Source organism: Muntiacus reevesi, chromosome 21 (genome assembly GCF_963930625.1).
Source record: "Muntiacus reevesi chromosome 21, mMunRee1.1, whole genome shotgun sequence".
In the NCBI taxonomy this organism is placed as follows: domain Eukaryota; kingdom Metazoa; phylum Chordata; class Mammalia; order Artiodactyla; family Cervidae; genus Muntiacus; species Muntiacus reevesi.
Window position 1 is genome coordinate 4,656,618 of NC_089269.1, and position 23,606 is coordinate 4,680,223.

The 23,606-nt window shown below is 40.0% G+C and overlaps 1 protein-coding gene across 1 annotated transcript; it reads right to left on the bottom strand.

Moving 5' to 3' along the window:
• Nucleotides 1-18,576: 18,576 nt before the first annotated feature.
• CCDC54 (coiled-coil domain containing 54) lies at nucleotides 18,577-19,563 on the bottom strand. The gene has a single exon (XM_065913567.1). The coding sequence runs from the start codon at nucleotides 19,561-19,563 to the stop codon at nucleotides 18,577-18,579; it is 987 nt and encodes a 328-aa protein (XP_065769639.1).
• Nucleotides 19,564-23,606: the final 4,043 nt, after the last annotated feature.

Sequence of the window (23,606 nt, forward strand, 5' to 3'; positions counted from 1 at the left end):
CTGTGATAGAGGCAGTGGTAATATGTCGGTAAGAATTGTATTTGTCTGCAAGAGACAAAAAACTCCACCACATTGGCCTAAACAATATGGGTTCATGTCATATAATAATCAGTTCTTCGATACAAATTTCTGGTGTTGTTTCAGGGACGCAACAATGTCGGGGCCAGCCTCTTTGTATTCTCTTGATCTTTCCCCCCGTTCACGGTATGAGTGCTGACGTCCAGCCATTGTTTCTGCTTTCAAAGCAAGAAGAAGTAGGAACTTGGAAGTGCTTACTAGTTGCATGTGTCCCTCTTTATCAAGGAAGAGAAATTCCCCAGAAATCCCTCCGGCAGATCTCTGCTTACCTCTGGGGCCAGAGGGTAAAGGACGCTGGCGAAGCATCTACTTGACCGTGTAGCCTCTGGTGGAGGCGTCACGGTGGGAAAGCGTGGGAAATAACTCGAGGGTAGTCCAAGCAGCAGTATCGATCCCCTGGCAATGGGGGACTAAGGGGACTCCAGGAGGAGACAGAAGCGGCAAGTCACGGCCCGGCCAAAGCAGAGGAAGTCAGTCACCAGACAGCAGCGGCTCTGAATAGACTGAAAACAGACTGGCGTCTGGGAAAATAAATCTTTGGGAAGAATGTGGTCTCTAAACCATTCCCTGGGAGCTTCAGGATAGTATCGCGTCTGTTTTACTCACCAACGTATTACCAAGTACTTGGTGTGGTATCTGGTATGTAGGAGGCTTTCAGTGACTGTTACATTATTGCATGAATGAATCCTCTGGCCATGGTGAGATAAACTCAAGACAATAGTGGGAGGAGCCTGTGCTGCCTCACTTAATTTGGGATGTCTTTCCATGGAGTTGGGGCTGATTTGGCAGATTAAAGTCATTGATTTTGACAGATTGAGAGGAGGACATAGCTTCTTTATTTTCTTTTCCAATGTATGTCCTAGCAAGTGGCCTGTTTGAGAAAACCGCACAGAATTGAGGACTTTGGGATCGAGATGAGTTTCAGGGCTTCTTACCCACACAGGGACAGCAGGAGAACACAATGGGGAAGACGGGTCCAGGGTCACCCAGCCCCGACATGTCCACACACGTCTTTCTTTAAAGGATATTCTGCACATTCAATTAACAAGAGACCAGAAGAGTTGGCTGGGGAAATTTCACTGCTGATTAAAAATTCCATTTGTCTGTGAGCTGAGCTTATTTTAATAAATTGACAGAGAAATGAAACTGAGACTGCTAGTTCTTTGGTCCATTTAAATGAGTCATAGTGAATTGAATCTTTCCAATTTTTTCAGTTTTCTTTAGGCTGCTCAGTCACATATTAATAGTATTCTCAAAGTTATAAATACACTGAAATAGATTTTACAATTGTGAAAGTTTAAAACCTATGATTAAAAAAAAACGGAAAAGGGGGAACTCTGCAATCTATCTTCTCTTAGATTCAGGGATTTAAAAAATCTGAAATTTATATATAATGATTTTCTCCATGTTATTCTTGAATTCCTTTACATTGTTGTTATGATCAAAGTTCTGCAAAACTTTCTCATTCTAAAAGTCATTTTCAGTGAACTGAAAAAAAAACCTTCCTACTTCTCCTTAGAAATTAAAAAAATAATTAACTTGTTGGAAGCCATAGAAGAACCAGAATGTTAGAGCAAATAAAGAGAAGAAAGTTAAATTAGGATCCTTTTTTTCATATATTTTCTCAGGGTGGAGAGTTCTTTTCCTAACTGAGATACTGTAGGGAAATAATAAGTAAAAACAACTATGATCTTCCCAAGTTGTTCGAGTGGTAAAAAATCCAGCTGCTAGTGTAGGAGACACAAGAGATGCAGGTTCAATCCCTACCTTGGCAAGATCCCCTGAAGTAGGAAGTGGCATCCCATTCCAGTATTCTTGCCTGGAAAATTCCATAGACAGAGGAGCCTGGCAGGCTACAGTCCACGGGGCTGCAAAGAGTCAGATACGATTGAGCAAAAGTAACCATAAATAATGTTGTTTTCCTAGTTAGATTATAATTTGCTCTGGGGCCTCCCCTCAGATGGTAAAGAATCTGCCTGCAATGTGGGAAACCTGAGTTCGATCTCTGGGTTGGGAAGATCCCCTGGAGAAGGGAAAGGCTACCCACTCCAGTCTTCTGGCCTGGAGAATTCCACGGACTGTATAGTCCATGGGGTTGCAAAGGGTCAGACACAACTGAGTGACTTTCACTTACTCACCTGTGTTTGAAATTCAGAATAAGGAACATTTAATTGTCTCCATTATATATAATACAATCTATTTAGGTGCTTCCCTGGTGGTTCAGATGGTAAAGAATCTGCCTGCAATGCAGGAGACCAAGGTTCAATCCCTGGGTTGGGAAGATCTCCTGGAGAAGGGAATGACAACCCACTCTGGTGTTCTTGCCTGAAGGATTCCATGGACAGAGGAGCCTGGTGGCAGGCTATAGTCCATGGGGTCACAAAGAGTCAGACATGACTAAGCAACTAATGCACGCACAGGGTAAAACTTTATTCTATATTATGATTAGTTTTGTGGCCTAAGGAGCACCAGACCCACCATCTGGTATCTTGTCCAGGCTCTTCTAAGATAGGTAACTTTATTTTTATTTTTATTTTTTTTTAAATTTTATTTTATTAGTTGGAGGCCAATTACTCCACAACATTTCAGTGGGTTTTGTCATACATTGACACGAATCAGCCATTGAGTTACACGTATTCCCCATCCCGATCCCCCCTCCCACCTCCCTCTCCACCCGACTCCTCTGGGTCCTCCCAGTGCACCAGGCCCGAGCACTCGTCTCATGCATCCCACCTGGGCTGGTGATCTGATTCACCATAGATAATATAGATGCTGTTCTTTTGAAACATCCCACCCTCACCTTCTCCCACAGAGTTCAAAAGTCTGTTCTGTACTTCTGTGTCTCTTTTTCTGTTTTGCATATAGGGTTATCATTACCATCTTTCTAAATTCCGTATATATGTGTTAGTATGCTGTAATGTTCTTTATCTTTCTGGCTTACTTCACTCTGTATAATGGGCTCCAGTTTCATCCATCTCATTAGAACGGATTCAAATGAATTCTTTTTAACGGCTGAGTAATATTCCATGGTGTATATGTACCACAGCTTCCTTATCCATTCATCTGCGGATGGGCATCTAGGCTGCTTCCATGTCCTGGCTATTATAAACAGTGCCGCGATGAACACTGGGGTGCACGTGTCTCTTTCAGATCTGGTTTCCTCGGTGTGTATGCCCAGAAGTGGTATTGCTGGGTCATATGGCAGTTCTATTTCCAGTTTTTTAAGAAATCTCCACACTGTTTTCCATAGTGGCTGTACTAGTTTGCATTCCCACCAGCAGTGTAAGAGGGTTCCCTTTTCTCCACACCCTCTCCAGCATTTATTGCTTGTAGACTTTTGGATAGCAGCCATCCTGACTGGCGTGTAATGGTATCTCATTGTGGTTTTGATTTGCATTTCTCTAATAATGAGTGATGTTGAGCATCTTTTCGTGTGTTTGTTAGCCATCTGTATGTCTTCTTTGGAGAAATGTCTGTTTAGTTCTTTGGCCCATTTTTTGATTGGGTCATTTATTTTTCTGGAATTGAGCTTCAGGAGTTGCTTGTATATTTTTGAGATTAATCCTTTGTCTGTTTCTTCATTTGCTATTATTTTCTCCCAATCTGAGGGCTGTCTTTTCACCTTACTTATAGTTTCCTTTGTAGTGCAAAAGCTTTTAAGTTTCATTAGGTCCCATTTGTTTAGTTTTGCTTTTATTTCCAATATTCTGGGAGGTGGGTCATAGAGGATCCTGCTGAGATTTATGTCAGAGAGTGTTTTGCCTATGTTCTCCTCTAGGAGTTTTATAGTTTCTGGTCTTACATTTAGATCTTTAATCCATTTTGAGTTTATTTTTGTGTATGGTGTTAGAAAGTGTTCTAGTTTCATTCTTTTACAAGTGGTTGACCAGTTTTCCCAGCACCACTTGTTAAAGAGGTTGTCTTTTTTCCATTGTATATCCTTGCCTCCTTTGTCAAAGATAAGGTGTCCATAGGTTCGTGGATTTATCTCTGGGCTTTCTATTCTGTTCCATTGATCTATATTTCTGTCTTTGTGCCAGTACCATACTGTCTTGATGACTGTGGCTTTGTAGTAGAGTCTGAAGTCAGGGAGGGTGATTCCTCCAGTTCCATTCTTCTTTCGCAAGATTACTTTGGCTATTCGTGGTTTTCTGTATTTCCATACAAATTGTGAAATTATTTGTTCTAGTTCTGTGAAAAACACCGTTGGTAGCTTGATAGGGATTGCATTGAATCTATAGATTGCTTTGGGTAGAATAGCCATTTTGACAATATTGATTCTTCCAATCCATGAACACGGTATGTTTCTCCATCTGTTTGTTTCCTCTTTGATTTCTTTCATCAGTGTTTTATAGTTTTCTATGTACAGGTCTTTTGTTTCTTTAGGTAGATATACTCCTAAGTATTTTATTCTTTTTGTTGCAATGGTGAATGGTATTGTTTCCTTAGTTTCTCTTTCTGTTTTCTCATTGTTAGTGTATAGAAATGCAAGGGATTTCTGTGTGTTAATTTTATATCCTGCAACTTTACTATATTCGTTGATTAGCTCTAGTAATTTTCTGGTAGAGTCTTTAGGGTTTGCTATGTAGAGGATCATGTCATCTGCAAACAGCGAGAGTTTCACTTCTTCTTTTCCTATCTGGATTCCTTTTACTTCTTTTTCTGCTCTGATTGCTGTGGCCAAAACTTCCAAGACTATGTTGAATAGTAGTGGTGAGAGTGGGCACCCCTGTCTTGTTCCTGATTTCAGGGGAAATGCTTTCAATTTTTCACCATTGAGGGTGATGCTTGCTGTGGGTTTGTCATATATAGCTTTTATTATGTTGAGGTATGGTCCCTCTATTCCTGCTTTCTGGAGAGTTTTAATCATAAATGGGTGTTGAATTTTGTCAAAGGCTTTCTCTGCATCTATTGAGATAATCATATGATTTTTATCTTTCAATTTGTTAATGTGGTGTATTACATTGATTGACTTGCGGATATTAAAGAATCCTTGCATTCCTGGGATAAAGCCCACTTGGTCATGGTGTATGATTTTTTTAATATGTTGTTGGATTCTGTTTGCTAGAATTTTGTTAAGGATTTTTGCATCTATGTTCATCAATGATATTGGCCTGTAGTTTTCTTTTTTTGTGGCATCTTTGTCTGGTTTTGGAATTAGGGTGATGGTGGCCTGATAGAATGAGTTTGGAAGCTTACCTTCTTCTGCAATTTTCTGGAAGAGTTTGAGTAAGATAGGTGTTAGCTCTTCTCTAAATTTTTGGTAGAATTCAGCTGTGAAGCCATAAGATAGGTAACTTTAGGCAAGTCACTTCTATCTGTGGAGGCTCAAGGTTCCTCTTGAGAGAGTTGGACTGACATTTTGCTCCTCCGTCTTCTTCTGCCTCAACATACTGGATAGTTGCAGTATTCAATAATAAATTCAATAGTAATAGTATATGTACTAGGGTTTTGCAGAGAGTCCAAGTGAATAGAATAAATACATGGGAAGGGATTTATTATGAGGGATTGGCTCTTGTAATTATGGAGGCTGAGAAATCCCATGAAATGCTGCCTTCAAGCTGGAGGCCCAGGAGAGCTGGCTGTATAGCTCCAGTCCAAACCTGAAGGCGTGAGAACGCAGAGGAGCCAGTGGTGTAAGTCTTGGTCTGAATTCGAAACCACAAGAACCAGAGGACTGCCGATGTAAGTCCTGCTTCAAGGCCAAAGGCCCCAAACCAGGAGTGCTAATGTCTAAGAGTAGGAAAAGATGAATGCCCTAGCTCCACAGAGAACAAATTCACCCTTCCTCCATCTTTTTGTTTTATTCAGGCCCTCAACACATTAGATGATGCCCACTGCATTGGGGAGAATGGTCTTTTTTCTTTTTTTTGTAACCCGATCTATAAATTCAAATGCTCATCTCTTCTGGGAGCATCTTCACAAACATGCTCAGAAACGTTTTACCAGCTATTTGGACATCCCTTAGCCTAACCAAGTTGACACATGAAAGTAACCATCGCAAGTTATGTTAATTGAGTGCTTACTATATGCTAGATGCTGAGTTAGGGACTTTTCCTCATTTCATTCTCAGCAGATGAAGTTGCATTATATTTTATGATAGTCCCCAATTTAGAGAGAGGGAAATTGGCTCAGGAAATTTAAGAAACAAAACAAGGTCATGCAACTAGTGAGTAACGTATCTCTTCTTGAAAAGGGAAAGTGTTAGTCGCTTAGTTGTGTCCGACTCTTTGTGATCCCATGGACTGTAGCCCACCAGGCTCCTCTGTCCATGGAATTCTCCAGGCAAGAATACCGGAGTGGGATGCCATTCCCTTCTGCAGGGGATCTTCCTAACCCAGGGTTTGAACCCAGGTCTCCTGCATTGCAGGCAGATTCTTTACCATCTGAGCCACCAGGAAAGCCCTCTCTCTTATTAATTCAGGGCTATCTAATACGTAAGTGTTTGTTCTTAGCCCCTACATTATGCTGCTGCTTATAGTCATGATTCTCAAATGGGGTGGTGATAAGTTTATGCCCCTTGACCCATGGATATATCATGATGTTGATCTGCCAGGAGATTTTAAAAAGCTCACTTGAATATAACCGAACTAGGTGATCTTTAGGCTTCTTTTCATAGATAACATTTATGACTTTGGGATCCTGCTGCTGAGAAGGGAGGAACAAGATTGAATCCAATAAATTCCACTGCTTTCGTTGTCCTCAGATAGTCTGCACAAATCTGCCAGTCATCAGTTCCACCTTGTCTCCTTCAATAACTCACTGTCTTCAGAACAGCCTCTGATCAGAAACTTCATTAAGTCAGCTCTGACTTGTGTTAGATCATACCTCTTAGATAACATATTGAAGATGCCAGTTGGGTCACCTGTGGTGCTCTTCTAATTAGACTGCCTTAGGCATAATTTTGTTAATATTGCTATAACAACAAATAACCCTGTCACTGATGCCTGTGATCCAATTACAACCAGTACATCTAGCAATTATCATCTTTATAGTTGGCAAGGATAAGTTGACTGAGGGTCACTTATAAATGAGAGTCATACTCACATTTCAGTTTTCTGATATTTAAAAGATGTCATACTTTCCATCAAGATCTTTTCTCACGAGAGCGTCACTTCTGAAAGGATTGGCAGAAAAGAACGCATCATCGGAATCAGACTCTCACCTGGCCACATTTTTATACATTTCTTTTCCTTTCCTGCATAACAGTTGGAGAGAGCAGAGATGTCTAAAAGTAGGTGAGACCCTTGACTGAAGGAGACCATTGGAAGAGTCCTGTGGAGAGCTGTTCCTGGAAGCTTTTGCAGATTCTTTAGAGCTAAAATGTAGCCCCAGATAGAAAGAGGATGACCATCACAGTTGGCTTACCTGCCTATGGAGGCCCTGCCTTTTTAAAGTGTTTCCAGAGCGCATGATGTAGTGCCTCACTTCTGCCTGGTGGTATTGCCCTTACTTCCCTCGTGCCTCAGTCAGTAGAGAATCTGCCTGCAATGCAGGAGACCTGGGTATGACTCCTGGGTCGGGAAGAATCCTGGGAAGAATTCCTGGGTCGAGAAGACCCCCTGGAGAAGGAAATGGCAACCCACTCCAGTATTCTTGCCTGGTGAATCCCATGGACAGAGGAGCCTGGTGGGCTACAGTCCATGGGGTCACAAGAATCAGACATGACTTGGCAACTAAACCACCACCACTGTCCTTATTATATGAAAGTCTGCTCCTCAACTTCAGCTGTTTCTCTTTCCTGTTGTGAGTTTTCTTTTTTCTTGTCCTCATCCTTCCCCTTCTGCTTGGCTCTGCCTCTGACTGGGGTGCATATCCCTATGCCCTACACTCTTCCACTTCAAGCTTTAGGTGAGAACAATGGGCTGGGGAAGAGGGGAATGAGGGGCTATGCAGACTTATACTATCTTTGTCGCAAGAGCCTCACAAGAGCAATATTTTTACCTGCATGTTCCATTGGTCCAGCCATAGTCCTGCTCCACTGACTCCCTAGGCCACTGACAGTTGATAGTTCAGAAAGGCTTGGAGTTCTGTGCTTCTTACATGGAGTCCAAGTAGATTGTATCCCAAAAGACAAACGATGGAGCAAAGCCTCCAAGTTTTCCCTCCACCTTACCATCTGTAATGACTCCATCACTCTTGATGGAATACCACCATGGGCCAAGACTTAATGCCAGGTGCTTTACATGTATTAATATAGACCGTCTCCCTTCTATTCCAGCTTTCAGTCCCTCATTACTGTAAAAGATGACTCTGGTCCCACTTCGGCCCTTATTCCTTGGACTAAATTTTCAGGAGCCACATGCAGCCTTCTCTCTCTTGCCCCAAATCTCCCATCTCAGCTTTTCATCCCTACAGTTCCTGACTTGGTCCCCATTTGAATCCTGTCCTTTGTCTGCCTCTTGCTCAAGGTATACTCCTAGTACCATCAACCTGTGAAATTTTCACTCTACTACCAGAATTGGGGACCCTGATCCGCGTGCTGGGATACTGCGCATGTTGAGATACTGCTCTTTTAGTTACTTTCCTGAATACAGTTTGGCATGAGAATGCACAAAAGCTTGGCTCTGTAGTTAAATGCATACCAGTATCTCCGGTGTATTGTGGTTCCATCAACTTTTACAAGTTGGTCCCAAATCCAACCCTAGTGCTGTTTCTTTGTAATACGTGTCTTGAATTGTATTCAGTGGATTTACAAATGAAGTTTTGGAGCATAATCTATTGATATGTTAGGGACAGTCTACGTTTTGGACGTATATACTAATAGAAAAAGTTGCAGTTTTGTAGCCTGAAGAACTAACCTTAAAACATTGCTTTTAGGAATAGCAATGTCTTTTTCTAAATGAGACTTGAGTTGTCTCCTGTGACAAAACTAAATTAAGTTTTAAATAAAGTATGTGGCTTTCTACTCCAAATCAAAGCAACCAGCCAAAATAGCTGGCAACTGTAAGTGCTATTGGAAAGTAAGTTCTTTTTTCATGAAAGGAAAAGAAAGCTTGTGTCATTTCCATCTCTTTTGGTTCACATGGAGCTCAGCTAGTTCCTGGCATAGTGTCACATTTCAATAAACATCGGTGAGTATTGGTTTTGAATAAACAGGATGCTGTAGCGTCTGTATCTTTGCTAGCAAGTATTCCAGCTGAACTATTTATCTTAAATTGAGTGTCTTCCCCCGCTGTCCCAATACTTTCCTCTGATGCTTATTTTTGTGGTGTGCAATTAAAGGTTGGCGAATGGCTGTTACAAATGATGGCATGTTGGTTGAATGCCCAGACCAGGAGGAGAGGGTCACACCCTATCTTATTCTTGTCACACTCTTCTTTGGATGAGGGAGTCAAGAGTTGGTTTGGAGCTTTTGTATCCAGTCTGTCACTTGGTTTATTGTTTGTCTGGAGTTCTTTACGGTTGGTGAAAGGAAGCAGAGTTCTAAATGGGAGCTCACTGAGTCAGGACCCATGTCTGTTCGCTTTCATGCCCTCTGTTAACATCCAGCCTAGAGAAGGAAGGAAATAACTGCCGTTTGCTAAGGATCTACTGAGTCAGGCACTCTCCCAGGCAGGGTATATACATGGTCTCATTTAGTTAACACAACGGCGTTATACAAATTTAGAGTTGAAAAAGCTGAAAAATATAAGGCTTAAGGAATTTGCTAAAATCATGTAGTTATGAAATTCACCATTATATACTCAACTCCTAGCAGTGCCTTATACATAATAAAGTTCAGTAAATAAATAGTGTTCTGTCTTTAATGTTCCTGCTCTTTTCATTGTCAAATACTGCCTATCGAGTATTTGTACTTAATTTGATAGCCCAAAGAATAGTTTGAGGCATCTGGTGAATGTGCAGGGGTTTTCATGTTTGGCATATATGTTATAACCATTCATTTAGTTATACCCACTTTTTTGTGGAGGAGGATGATGCTTTCTTTTCTGTATTTTTTAAAATTCAAAAATATTTACTGAGAATCTATTGGTAAAATGGGTTATGGTGTTCAAGATAAACAAGTAAGTTTCTATCTCTAACACAAAAAGCTCAAAATGTTATGAAGGAGACACATGTTAACACAAAATGACAGTATATATTATATGCATATAGAATCAGGGTCACCACTGACAGGGGTTTTGTGAGAGTCTCCAGCTTCTGCCACAGAGAGATTGAGATAGAGGTGTCTTAGGGGGAAAAAAATATTTGAAACTCAAATGATGAATTATTGCTTCTCAGCTAGATAAGAGAAAGGCATCCAAGGCCACAGGGGCAGCAAGAACAAAGATACGAGATTTGAAAAAATCTGCAAGACATTCCCAAGTGGCGTTAGTGGTAAAGAACCGGCCTGCCGATGCAGAAGACCTAAGAGGCAAGGGTTGGATCGCTGGGTTGGGGAGATTCCCCTGGAGGAGGGCATGGCAGCCCACTCCAGTACTCTTGCCTGGAGAATCCCATGGACAGAGGAGCCTGGCGGGCCACGGTCCATAGAGTCTCACAGAGTCAGACACGACTGACGTGTCTGAGCACACATACACACAAGACATTCATGTGCTTGGATGGTGGTTTGCAGGTAAATTTATCATGGAAGGATGAGCGTGAAGAAGTAGCTTGTTAATAAATACCATACCATCTATTTCACACTTACTGTATCTCAATTAGATTGCTAAGAGCTTCATATAATCATCATCATCATAATGCCTGGCAATAACTGATGATTATTATTTTTATTTTAGGAATAAGGACACTAAGCCTTTGGGAATTTAAGCTTTGGCTTAATTCCAAAGTCACATGACTAGTGACTGACAGAGCCAGCTCTTGAACCGGTTGAGTCTGACACCAAAGCCGTTGTGCCTTACTACCATAAAACACTACTTTCCAAATGTAAAAATTCAGGGCAGAAATGGTTGCATAGGCTCTGCTAAGAAATTTGGATTTTATTCTCCTCCCTATGAGAAATAATAAAAAAGATTTTAGAACTGTTTTTAAAAAAGCCCACCCTCTCTTTGACAGGCTTGGCAATATATTTCTGTATGTCCTCAGGCAAGGGAAAAGAAATTATAAACACATGGGGCTACATCAAACTAGAAACTTTTGTACAGCAAAGGAAATGATCAATAAAATGAAAAGGCAGCCTGATAAATTGAGAAGATGTTTGTAAATCATATGTGTAGTAAGGAGTTAATATCCAAAATATGTATGAAGAACTCTTACAGCTCAATAACAAAAAATACAACCTGTTTCAAAAAGGGATATAGAACTCGAACACACATTTTTCTAAAGAAGACACAGATGGCCAACAGTCTATGAAAAGATGTTCAGCATGACCAGTTATTAGGGAAATGCAAAACAAAACTGCAATGAGATATTGCTTCATGCCTATTATCCAAAAGACAATAAGTAACAAATGTTAGCAAGGATGTGGAGAAAATGGAACCCTTATATGTTGATAGGAAGGTAAATTGGTACAGCTACTATGGAAAACAGTATGGAGAGTCCTCAAAAAAGTCAAGAGTAGGACTACCATGTGATCCATCTATCCCACTTCTGAGTATGTACCCAAAGAATGTGAAAACATTAATTTGAAAAGATAATATGCACCCCTTACTTCACTGCAGCATTATTTACAATAGCCAATATTTGGAAATGACCAAAGTGCCTACCAGTGAGTGAATGGATAAAGAAGTTTATATACACAATGGAGTACTACTCAGCCATAAAAAGAAAAATCTTGCCATTTGCATCAACATGGATGGACCTAAAGGGTTCATTATGTTCGTCAAATAAATCAGAGAAATTCACTTATATGTGAAAGCTAAAAAATAAAACAAACTGACAAACAGAACTAAGCAGAATCAGATTCATAGATACAGGGAACATGAACAGGAGTTGGCCAGAGGACAGGGGCATGGGGGCGAGGGAAATTAAGAAGCACAAACTTCAGTTACAAGTCATGAAAGTACATACATACAGAATAGGGAGTACAGTCAATAATACATAGTTAATGCAGTACATGGTCAATAATAATGTAGTATCTTTTTATAGTGAGCAGGTGGCAGTTCGACTTATCATGGTGATCCTTTTGTGATGTATAGAAATATTGAATCACTATGTTTTACACTGGGAACTAGCATAGTATTGTAGGTCAATTATACTTCAAAAAAGAAACGAACAAATAAACTTACAGAGAAAGATTTGTGGTTACCAGAGGCAGGGGGTGGGAGGAGGGGAATCGGATGAAGGTGGTCAAAAGGTACAAATTTCCAGCTTAGATAAGTACTAGGGATATGGTGTATAATGTGATTAACATAATTAGCACTACTGTGTGTTATATATGAAAGTTTTTAAGTTAGTAAGTCCAAAGGATTCTCATCACAATGAAAATGTTTTTATTTTTCATCAATTTTGAATTATGAGATGATGGATGTTCACTAAATTTATTGTGTTCATTTCATGGTGTATGTGAGTCAAATCATTATTCCATGTACCTTAAGTGATCCTGTATGTCAGTAAAACTGGGAGGAAAAAAGTAAAACTTTCTAGCTACCTTTTTCCAGCCTGTGGAATCACAAACAAACAAAATAAATGAAACCAAACTGAACCAAACACACACAGAGAGAAGAGAGTAGTGGTTACCAGAGGGGAATGGGTAGGAGAGAGGGCAAAATGGGTACAGGGCATCATCTGCTGGTGGATGGAAACTGAATTTTTGGTGGTGAGCACACTGTAGGGTATAGAGAACTAGATGTATGATGTGGTACCCATGAAACTTATATAATTTCATAAACCAATGTTGCCTCAGTAAGTTAAAAAATTATCTTTCTTTCATTTAAAAAATTACCCTTTTAGGATCGGATTATGGACATTGCAAAGCCCAGGATATCAAGAAGGAAAACCTTTCATTCATAGAGAGATATTATGGCTTCATGACCCAGGTAATCCCAATGGTATCATCACTCACCTAAAACTGACATCCTGGAATGCAAAGTCAAGTGGGCCTTAGGAAGCATCACTATGAACAAAGCTAGTAGAAGTGATGGAATTCCAATTGAGCTATTTCAAATCCTTAAAGATGATGCTGTGAAAGTACTGCATGCAATACGCCAGCACATTTGGAAAACTCAGCAGTGAACACAGGACTGAAAAAGGTCAGTTTTCATTCCAATCCCAAAGAAGGGCAATGCCAAAGAATGCTCATACTACCACATAATTGCACTCATCTCACACGCTAATAAAGTAATGCTCAAAATTCTCCAAGCCAGGCTTCAGCAGTACATGAACCATGAACTTCCAGATGTTGAAGCTGGTTTTAGAAAAGGCAGAGGAACCAGAGGTCAAATTGCCAACATTCGCTGGATCATCGAAAAAGCAAGAGAGTTCCAGAAAAACATCTATTTCTGCTTTATTGACTATGCCAAAGCCTTTGACTGTGTGGATCACAACAAACTGTGGAAAATTCTGAAAGAGATGGGAATTCCAGATCACCTGGCCTGCCTCTTGAGAAACCTGTATGCAGGTCAGGAAGCAACAGTTAGAACTGGACATGGAACAACAGACTGGTTCCAAATCGGGAAAGGACTACGTCAAGGCTGTATATTGTCACCTTACTTATTTAACTTATATGCAGAGTACATCATGAGAAATGCTGGATTAGATGAAGCATAAGCTGGAATCAAGATTGCCGGGAGAGATATCGATAACCTCAGATATGCAGATGACACCACGCTTGTCACTGTTTGGCAGAAAGCAAAGAAGAGTTAAAGAGCCTCTTGATGAAAGTGAAAGAGGAGAGTGAAAAAGTTGGCTTAAAACTCAACATTCAGAAAACTAAGATCATGGCATCTGGTCCCATCACATCATGGCAAATAGATGGGGAAACAGTGGAAACAGTGACAGACTTTATTTTGGGGGGCTCAAAAATCACTGCAGATGGTGATTGCAGCCATGAAATTAAAAGACCCTTGCTCCTTGGAAGAAAAATTATGACCAAACTAGACAGCATATTAAAAAGTAGAGACATTACTTTGCCGACAAAGGTCCATCTAGTCAAAGCTATGGTTTTTCCAGTGTCATGTATGGATGTGAGAGTTGGACTATAAAGAAAGCTGAGTGCCAAAGAATAGATGTTTTTGAACTGTGGTGTTGGAGAAGACTCTTTGAAAGTTTCCCTTGGACAGCAAGGAGATCCAACCAGTCCATCCTAAAGGAAATCAGTCCTGCATATTCATTAGAAGGCCTGAAGTTGAAGCTGAAACTCCAGTACTTTGGCCACCTGATGCGGAGAGCTGACTCATTTGAAAAGACCCTGATGCTGGGAAAGATTGAAGGCAGGAGGAGAAGGGGGCAACAGAGGATGAGATGGTTGGATGGCATCACTGACTCGATAGACATGAGTTTGAGTAAATGGTGATGTTGGGAGTTGGTGACAGACAGGGAGGCCTGGCATACTGCAGTCCATGGTGTTGCAAAGAGTTGGACACAACTGAGTGACTGAACTGAACTGACTGAACTGATGGCTTGAACCAAAAGAGAAGTGGGGACAGAGACAGAGGATAGATTCCATGAATTGTTGGAAGATAAACAACGAAATATTTGATGATTAATATAGCAAGTAAGGGAGAAGATGAGAGTAATTTCCAGTTTGGTGATGTCAATAGTTTGCACTGGGATGCTGTTAATAAAAAGGGTACTGGAAGAGAAATAGATTTGAATCATAGGAAAGAAGAGCTACTGAGGTTAATTTTAGGAAGTAGAGTGTTTGAGACTCATCCAGGTGGAGAAGATAAGTAGAACATTGGAAATAAAGCTGAAGATGTCCCAGGAGAGGCTGGGTTAGGACTCCTTTGACTTGGGCATGATTAAAGTGAAGCATCAGTATTTTAAGGGAATTATTAGTGGCAGAGGAATCATCTAACAAACTGAGGAGGATCTGCCAGAGTGATGGGAAGAGGACCAGAAGAGAGAGCTTGGAAGACTTGATTCTAAGAGCTGTGGAAAGAGTGGGAGAGGGAAGGTGGGGACAGGCAGGGGGGCTCTCTAAGAGTACGATGGGAGATCAGCAAAAGAGGAGGGGAACACGGAACAGGAACAGGCAGACAGATACTGGTATAAGCTGAGCACGAAGAACCGGGAGTTGGTGATTAACCTGGGGAAAGAACAGTGATAACTGATTAAGTCCCTACGAGCCACTGGAGGAGGAAGGTGGACAAGAGCGGCATCACTTCCTCTGAGCCAGGTGAGATGGAGGTGAGTAGGCTGAGAGGCAGGTGCATTTGAAAGCAATTATTTTTGTACATGTAGTTTCAAATTGAGTTATAATTTTAACGAGTCAGGTGAGAGCGCGTCTGGGTGATGATAATAAATAATTGACTTGAGAGTCAATTCCTCTTTGACTCAAGAGGAAAATCCTCTTTCTCAAGAGTCAAAAATCCTCAAGAGTCAAAATCCTCTTTCCTCACGGGGAACTTTTTTGAATGAACAGGACAGTCATTGTTAGGGAAATTTTGAGATCCTGAGAAAATCAAGTAGTGTCCTTCTTACTTTCTTCTTCTCTAACATCCTTATGTAGGCACAAAACAGGTTAAAATGAACATAGCGGGGATCCCTGAAGAGAAAAATGAGATCCATAGAAGGGCTGTCAGCACTTTACCTTTACGTTAACCAAGGGCCGTGTGGCCTCTATTTCCCGTGTTCCCTACCCACTCCTGTGCACTTGTTTTTCCTTCTGCCTGCTACACCCCTCACCACCTCCTCCTTACTACGCCACCGCCCTCCACCTTGCCTCCTGACTACAGGGCCCCTCCACCTTCTTTCTCCTCTGATGGCAGGAACACTTTTTATATTGCTCTTTGCTGCCCACCTGTCATACCTTAGAGCTGTATGTCTTTTGTTGTCCCATTTGACATTATGTGTCTACACAGGGAATGTCTTCTACTGTTTCCTTTTCTTTTACGCTCCACTGTTCCTTGCTATTAGCAAACACTGAAGAAATATTTACTGAACAAATATAATGATTCCCTTTTTATAGATGACCAAAAAAATTTGAGAAACCATAAAGCTCGTGAGTATAGAATTTAAGACTGTTCAGAACTGAGGTCTTCTGATTCCAGGCTTTTAACCTAAACTCTTTTCCTGTCTAGAAATGTTAGACGAGTGTGAAGGGGGCACCTAGGGGAGAAAAAGTGAACGTGTGCGTTAATATAGAGGCTCAGATGACCCAGGAAATACCAGCCGAGTCACTTCTTACTCTCCCGGAAGCTGCTTGTGAGGTCATCTGCCTGGGTCATGGCAGACCTTCCCTCGTTGCTCTGATGTGAGGGGCACCTGCGGTGTGCTCGGCTAGAGTGCATCTGTTCTTTAAGGCTATCTCTGGCAGTCAGTGGCGAGAGTGAGTTTCCTGCTGCCTTTACCGGAATGGTATTTTACTTCGTTAGCACTGTTAGCCCTTTATTAGCACTGTTACCTATTTAATAGATAGCCTTGTTTTAAGTAGGTATATGATAGGATGAAATTAAAAGACTGCAGCCACGAAATTAAAAGACCACTTGCTCCTTGGAAAAAGTTATGACCAACCTAGACAGTATATTAAGAACCAGAGACATTGCTTTGCCAACAAAACTCTGTCTAGTCAAAGCTATGGTTTTTCCAGTAGTTATGTATGGAATATAAGAGTTGAACTATAAAGAAAGCTGAGCACCAAAGAATTCATGCTTTTGAACTGTGGTGTTGGAGAAGACTCTTGAGACTCCCTTGGACTACAAGGAGATTCAACCAGTCCATCCTAAAGGAAATCAATCCTGAATATTCATTGGAAGGACTGATGCTGAAACTGAAGCTCTAATACTTTGGCCACCTGGTGAGAAGAACTGACTGATTGGAAAAAACCCTGATGCTGGGAAAGATTGAAGGCAGGAAGAGAATGAGATGACAGAGGATGAGATGGTTGGATGGCATCACCGACTTAATGAACATGAGTTTGAGTAAACTCTGGGAGTTGGTGATGGACAGGGAGGCTTGGCATGGTGCAGTCCATGGGGTTGCAAAAAGTCATACACGACTGAGCGACTGAACTGAATTGGCAGGATGATCCATGCTGCCCCTATCACATACTGACATATTTTCAGTTTTTTTTTTTGTTTGTTTACATCTTATCTGTACATTTGTAAAGAAAGGTCAAATAAAATGCATTTGTAAATGAAAAAGTTGTAGTGTATAATTATTACCAGACTGGCTCCAGATAATGTTGTGTCTTCTTAGCCTACTTCTCCCTTAGTTTCCTCTATGCTCACCTTAGCTTCTTTTTCCTCATTTGAAATGGTTGTTCTTTGCTAACTGCCGCTGGGAAGGATTGGGGCAGGAGGAGAAGGGGATGGCAGAGGATGAGATGGCTGGATGGCATCACCCACTTGGTGGAGATGGGTTTGGGTAGACTCTGGGAGTTGGTGTTGGGCAGGGAGTCCTGGCGTGCTGCGATTCATGGGGTCGCAAAGAGTCAGACACGACTGAGCGATTGAACTGAAAGCCCTCTTTCAAATGATTAACGGAGAGTAGTTTAAAATAGTACATTTGCCAAGAATATTTATAATTTAACAGCTTGTGATTCTCTATTGGTAGATTTCATTAATAACTAGTGGTGAAGGGAACTTTTTTTTTTTTTGCAATTAGCATGATATTTAGAAAAATTACATTACAATGGCAACCACCTATTATGTCCAGGAATGAAGTTCACCCTGGATGTGTAGTATTTATATGGTTCATCTGAAGGAAAAAAACAGACTTTGTCATATAAGATTCTATGGTGCTATAGTGTCAAGATTAAACTTAGTTCACAAATCCATCCTTGGATTTTGCCTTTTCCTCTATATCAAAGCTGAATATGCTATTGGGTTGTTTGTTTTTCTTTTCACAGTAAGATATGTCATTTGTTTCATTTCATGAAAATGTGAAAAGAAAAACAAACAACCCAATAGCATATTCAGCTTTCCCCCCCTTTTCCAATTGTTTGATAGAGATGAAGCTGAAAGAAAAATCCCATTTTTGGAATAAATATTTTCCTGGCAATACCTTGTCCTTTCAGCGCCTTACATTTTTACAGCTCTAACTTTGTCCGTGTTATCTTTTGCGCTCTATGCTATTTAACATTTTGTTAGTAGAGTCTGTTTCTGTGTCACAGATCTTATCTGCAGAGGCCACTAAGACAATAGTGGGGGCTACTAAAAGTGTTTCTCATGCTTTGGACCCCTTTATTCTTTGTTTCCAGTTATCTATGAAATGGGCACTGGACGAGTCCTCATGAATTGCTTTAGGGAAAATAAGAAGCTTGATAGAAAATGCGTCACAATTGTCTAATGGGATGATATGCCTCAACTTACTGTAGACATAAAGAAACTTTGCAGGCAGCCAACCCACAGTGAGCTAACTTAACTACCAAGGAGTTCGCAGCAACCACAAAGACATGTGAATGCTTGGCATGGCCAGCTTACATTTATTTTGTTCCAAGCAAAGCAGAGAATTACTCTATAGTCGAGTTACTTCCTCTTTTGAGGAACCAAAAAGACAATAAATGTAGTTGAAAACAGAGACACAGATGGTGGTCAAGCTTGTGATAGGCCCAGTGAAAAGACAATACCTCTGGGTTATGACTTGTGGTTCCTCAGGAGGGAGGGCTGGCCTGGAAAGAAGCCACTGGATGAATTCCTCTAACTTGGTTGCGCTGAGGAAAAATCTCCACTTTCCTCCATGGACAAAAGTTAGCTTGATCCATGTATTAAAGTCTGGGTAAATATAAATATTTGACTTTGCTTTTTGAAAGCTTCTTAATGCATTTTGATAGTTACTTTTCTTCAGATCCTTAATCTGGGGAGATATTGCTTTTTCCTCAAGATGATCAGTGGACTTAGGATAATTGAGCACTTTCTCTGGTTCTGCTGAAGAGACTTCAGAATCTATAGAGGTCAGTGTGTTCTTCAAGGTTTCTGGTTGTGTGACTTTGTGAAGAAGTTCTATGATCTCTTTACCCTTTTCTCCATCCAGAACCTCTAAACAACGTACATTGGAGCAAGAATTCCGGTTTCCCAGTTCTGTCACCTTCTTCTTTAAAGCATCAATGTCTTCCTTCACAGAGGAGATATCTTCAGCTGTTGTACACTGTTTATTTTCATTAACATTCATTTTGGTTTCCAGTACTTCCATCTGCTTCTGATAGAAGTCAGTCCTTTCCTGGATTTTTGATAATGCACAGATCATGCCAGTCATCTGGCTGAGGAGTTCAAGCTGGGTGGTTTTAATATCTTGGAGCATTACTAGAAGACTCATTTCTTCACCAGCATTAAGGTCCTCTTGATCACAGTCATGGGAAGTCATAGTTGGACATCTGGTTGAGCTCGGGTACTGATGATTACATTTGTGGTAAGCATTTTTAAGAGACTGTCTGATCTTGGAGACATTTGAATTCCACATCTGCCCAGCAGCAGCCTTTACCCTTTTGGCGTGAAGTTTGTACATCTTTCATAATGAAACAAGAGACAAAGTGTTGGGAAGCCTGACCAAAATCAAAGAAAGAAGCAGAGAAATCGAAGAATGAAATGGCTTTTCTCTTACTTTCTGTTGGGTATCTTTCCTGGTGACATTGTTGAATGTCCTTTGGAGAACATTAAGGGCAATAGCAGGCCCTCTTTGATGGTTAGCTTCTTATAGGACGGTTCAGCTGGAGAGCTTTGTGAAATACTGAGCAATTGTGTGGAATCCTTCATAGGCTGACCCGAAGCTGATGTCACAATGGCTGCTGGTCTAGAATTTCTTTAACCTTAGGGCTATAACACTCAAAAGTTTTGGTCACAGGACTCTTTTTCACTTGTAAAAATTGAGCACCACAGAACTTTTGTTTATGAATTATTATCACACTGAACTGAACTGATCACTCGATACTCCCTAATAGATATGAAAACTAAGTAAATCTTGATATTAATTCATTTAAAAAAGTAAACCCAAGACATGTTAATATATATGACATATTTTTATGAAAAAAATAATTATATCTTCCAAAAGAAAAAATCGTGAAAACCATAGCATTGTTTATATATTTGCAAATGTTTTAAATGCATGAATTAATAGAAGACACGCCAGGAGAAATATCAATAACCTCACATGCAGATGACACCACCCTTATGGCAGAAAGCAAAGAATTAAAGAGCCTCTTGATGAAAGTGAAAGAGGAGAGTGAAAAAATTGGCTTAAAGCTCAACATTCAGAAAACTAAGATCATGGCATCTGGTCCCATGACTTCATGGCAAATAGATGGGGAAACAATGGAAACATTGACAGCTTTATTTTGGGAGGCTCCAAAATCATTGCAGATGGTGATTGCAGCCATGAAATTAAAAGACCCTTGCTCCTTGGAAGAGAAGTTATTGACCAACCTAGACAGCATATTAAAAAGCAGAGACATTACATTGCCAACAAAGGTCCGTCTAGTCAAAGCTGTGGTTTTTCTGGTAGTCATGTACGAATGTGAGAGCTGGACTATAAAGAAAGCTAACTGCCAAAGAATTGATGCTTTTGAACTGTGGTGTTGGAGAAGACTCTTGATAGTCCCTCGGACTGCAAGGAGATCCAACCAGTCCATTGTGAAGGAGATCAGTCCTGGGTGTTCATTGGAAGGACTGATGTTGAAACTGAAACTCTAATACTTTGGCCACCTGATGTAAAGAACTGACTCATTTGAAAAGATCCTGATGCAGGGAAAGATTGAAGGCAGGAGGAGAAGGGGACAACAGAGGATGAGATGGTTGAATGGCATCACCAACTCAATGGACATGAGTTTGAGTAAACTCTGGGAGTTGGTGATGGACAGGGATGCGTGGCGTGCTGCAGTCCATGGGGTTGCAAAGAGTCGGACACGACTGAGCAACTGAACTGAACCGAACTGAACTGAACTTTGATTCTCATGTCTGCTTCTGCATTTTATCTGTTGTCATACGTTGTTTTGGTTGAAGTAGATGAAGAAAATATGGTCTCACATAAACACATAAATGGAGAGGATATTCTAATGACCTTTTCAGTTAATTAAAGCTTTTATTCTTTCTACACCACTAAAATTTGACAAATGATAATTGATTAGAAGTTAAATACAATGTGTTATCTTAGACCAGACTAATACTGTTACATTAAAATTCACTGGTCTATCTTTCATTTTTAATAGATGTGTAATATCATGCACTGGTCATTTAGAAAGTAACGATTCACTGAATAATGCACATCTTTCAAATGGTAGCTCATTTTATTATATAATATCCAAATATCATGTTCATTAATATCCCACCAGTCTCACCAGAAAAGTCTTTGAGTATTGGCAAGAGGCCAAGCTTGTGGTAGCAGATAAAATTTTCCAAAATTTTAATTTTAGCTTGCTAAACTTGAAATTTATTAAGCTTGTTAGTTGTTTTTCTTGAAGTGACAGGCTCTCTACATCCATTTTTTTTTTTTTTTTTTTTGCAAAAATGCTTGCCAAATACCCAAGTATGAATACCATAGTTGGCTGCCAGTTTTTCTTTCAAAATAATGTTCCATGAAAAAAGCAGCTTATTTGCAACTCAAATAAATACTTTTCCTGAAGACAATTATATTTCTGTAAGCAGCAGAAGTGCTTTATGGGTCCTTCACATTATATCACACTTAATATTAAAAAGACATACTGAAGGTTGAGATTTACTAAAATGTAAAATTTCACTGCTTCATCAAGGATGTTCTAGAGCTAAACTGGCTTTTTCTTGTATGCCTTCTTTTTCTTTTTCTCTGATTGAATGGAGGTGAAAAATACAATCACTCTTGGTAGTTTAGTACTTTTGCCTTGGCTTGTGCTAAGGTATCAGTTTTACCCACCATTGGTTTTGCAATGCCGTTTGGAAAATTAGAATGACATGATAACTATGTATGTCAAGATATAGTCCCAGATTATTAAAGAAAATATTCCTCCTTGGATCAATGCCAGTTCCAGCCCTCTATTAAATCATTCTTTCTCCTTTTTATGTTTAAATGCAGGGACAGCTTCAGCCTAGGTTTTGGTGTAAACTCTGAATTTAGGCAAAAGTAGTTTTAGAATTTTGGCTCATCAGTGATACCTGGGATTTTACTTTACTGTCCTATCTTTGAATCCCAGTTTAGTAACCTTTCCAAACTTCTAGAAACCTTACCAAACTCTTGCTGAGAAGAAATGTTATCCAAGAGGCAGACTATCACAGAAAGATATTAGGAGCAAGAAAAGGAAGCCTTCAAAGCTGTCCCATTTACTTTGGCCAAGACCATCTTATATCCATCAAGCACTACAAATACTTAGTACTATAACGTTTCAAAGGTCAATAAAAATAAATATTCGAGAGCTAGAATGAAAAAACACTGTGCTCAGAATATCAAAGGCTGCAAGATTTAAACAATAAATGTTTAATTAAATATACTAGAGTGCACTATTATATCATCCTCATTAATTGTTAAGTTAGTATTAAAATTTCATTACATTTGGAGGCAATTTGTAGATTAGGTATTCTTGTTTTACAGAAATTCCCAGTTAAATTAGAGGGACTGCGTGGACCAATTACTCCCTCCAGGTTAATAACAGCTAAGACTTACTGGATACATACCAGACATTGTTCTAAATATTAGCTTAATTAACTGAAATTCAGAGAAGTCAAATAACTTTCTGCTAAAAAAAGAGTAGAGTGAAATTTCAAATCCTTACATTCTGGCTCCATGGGCCCTGTGTTTCTCTACTGCCACACACACAAATATAATAAAAATATGAATTTGTCAACTCAGAAAAAGACATTTTTGCTTTTTAGAAAAAATACACTATATATTTATAAAAACTCATTTTCATTAATTTTTTAGAAATATGGAAAAACAAATTGTTTGCTTATTCATCAAAGATATTTGAAGAACTTTGTAAAGACTTTAGAAGTTGAACTATCTCTAATTCAAGCAAGTAAACCTATTTAGAGGCTATTCTTGCCTTAATGTAGTGAAAATACAGCAAGTATAATATAAACCATAGATTTTAAAGTTTTCAACTAAAAATATTAATGTATACTGATTTTAAAAACAATTTTCTTTAGTTCTTTGCTTTTGGCTCCTCTGGGTTCTCAGAGCTGCACGGGGCTTTCTGGAGTTGCAGCTAGTGGGGACTGCTCTTCACTGCAGTGCTCAGGATTCTCACTGAGTTGGGGTCTCTAGTCCTAGCACACAAGCTCTAGGAGCTCAGGCACAGGAGTTGGGGGCCATGGGCTTAGTTGCTCCATGGCATGTGGAATCTTCCCAGACTCAGGATCAAACCCGCGTCCCTTACATTGGCAGGTGGGTTCTTCACCACTGGATCACCAGGGAAGCCCCTATACTGATTATTTTTGTAAAACAAAAAGGAATCTAGTAGTTTTGATGCAAATATAAACCTATCTGGTGTTTCACTTACTTACCTATTAATGTTAATGAAAGTAGCTTCAGCCTATTTCGGGCTTGTTGGATAGTGAAGAGCTGTCCCCATGGACAGTAGACTGCCA

Coding starts and splice junctions, on each gene's coding strand:
- CCDC54 (XM_065913567.1), bottom strand. CDS start 19,563: ATGTACAAACTTCACGCCAAAAGGGTAAAGGCTGCTGCTGGGCAGATG.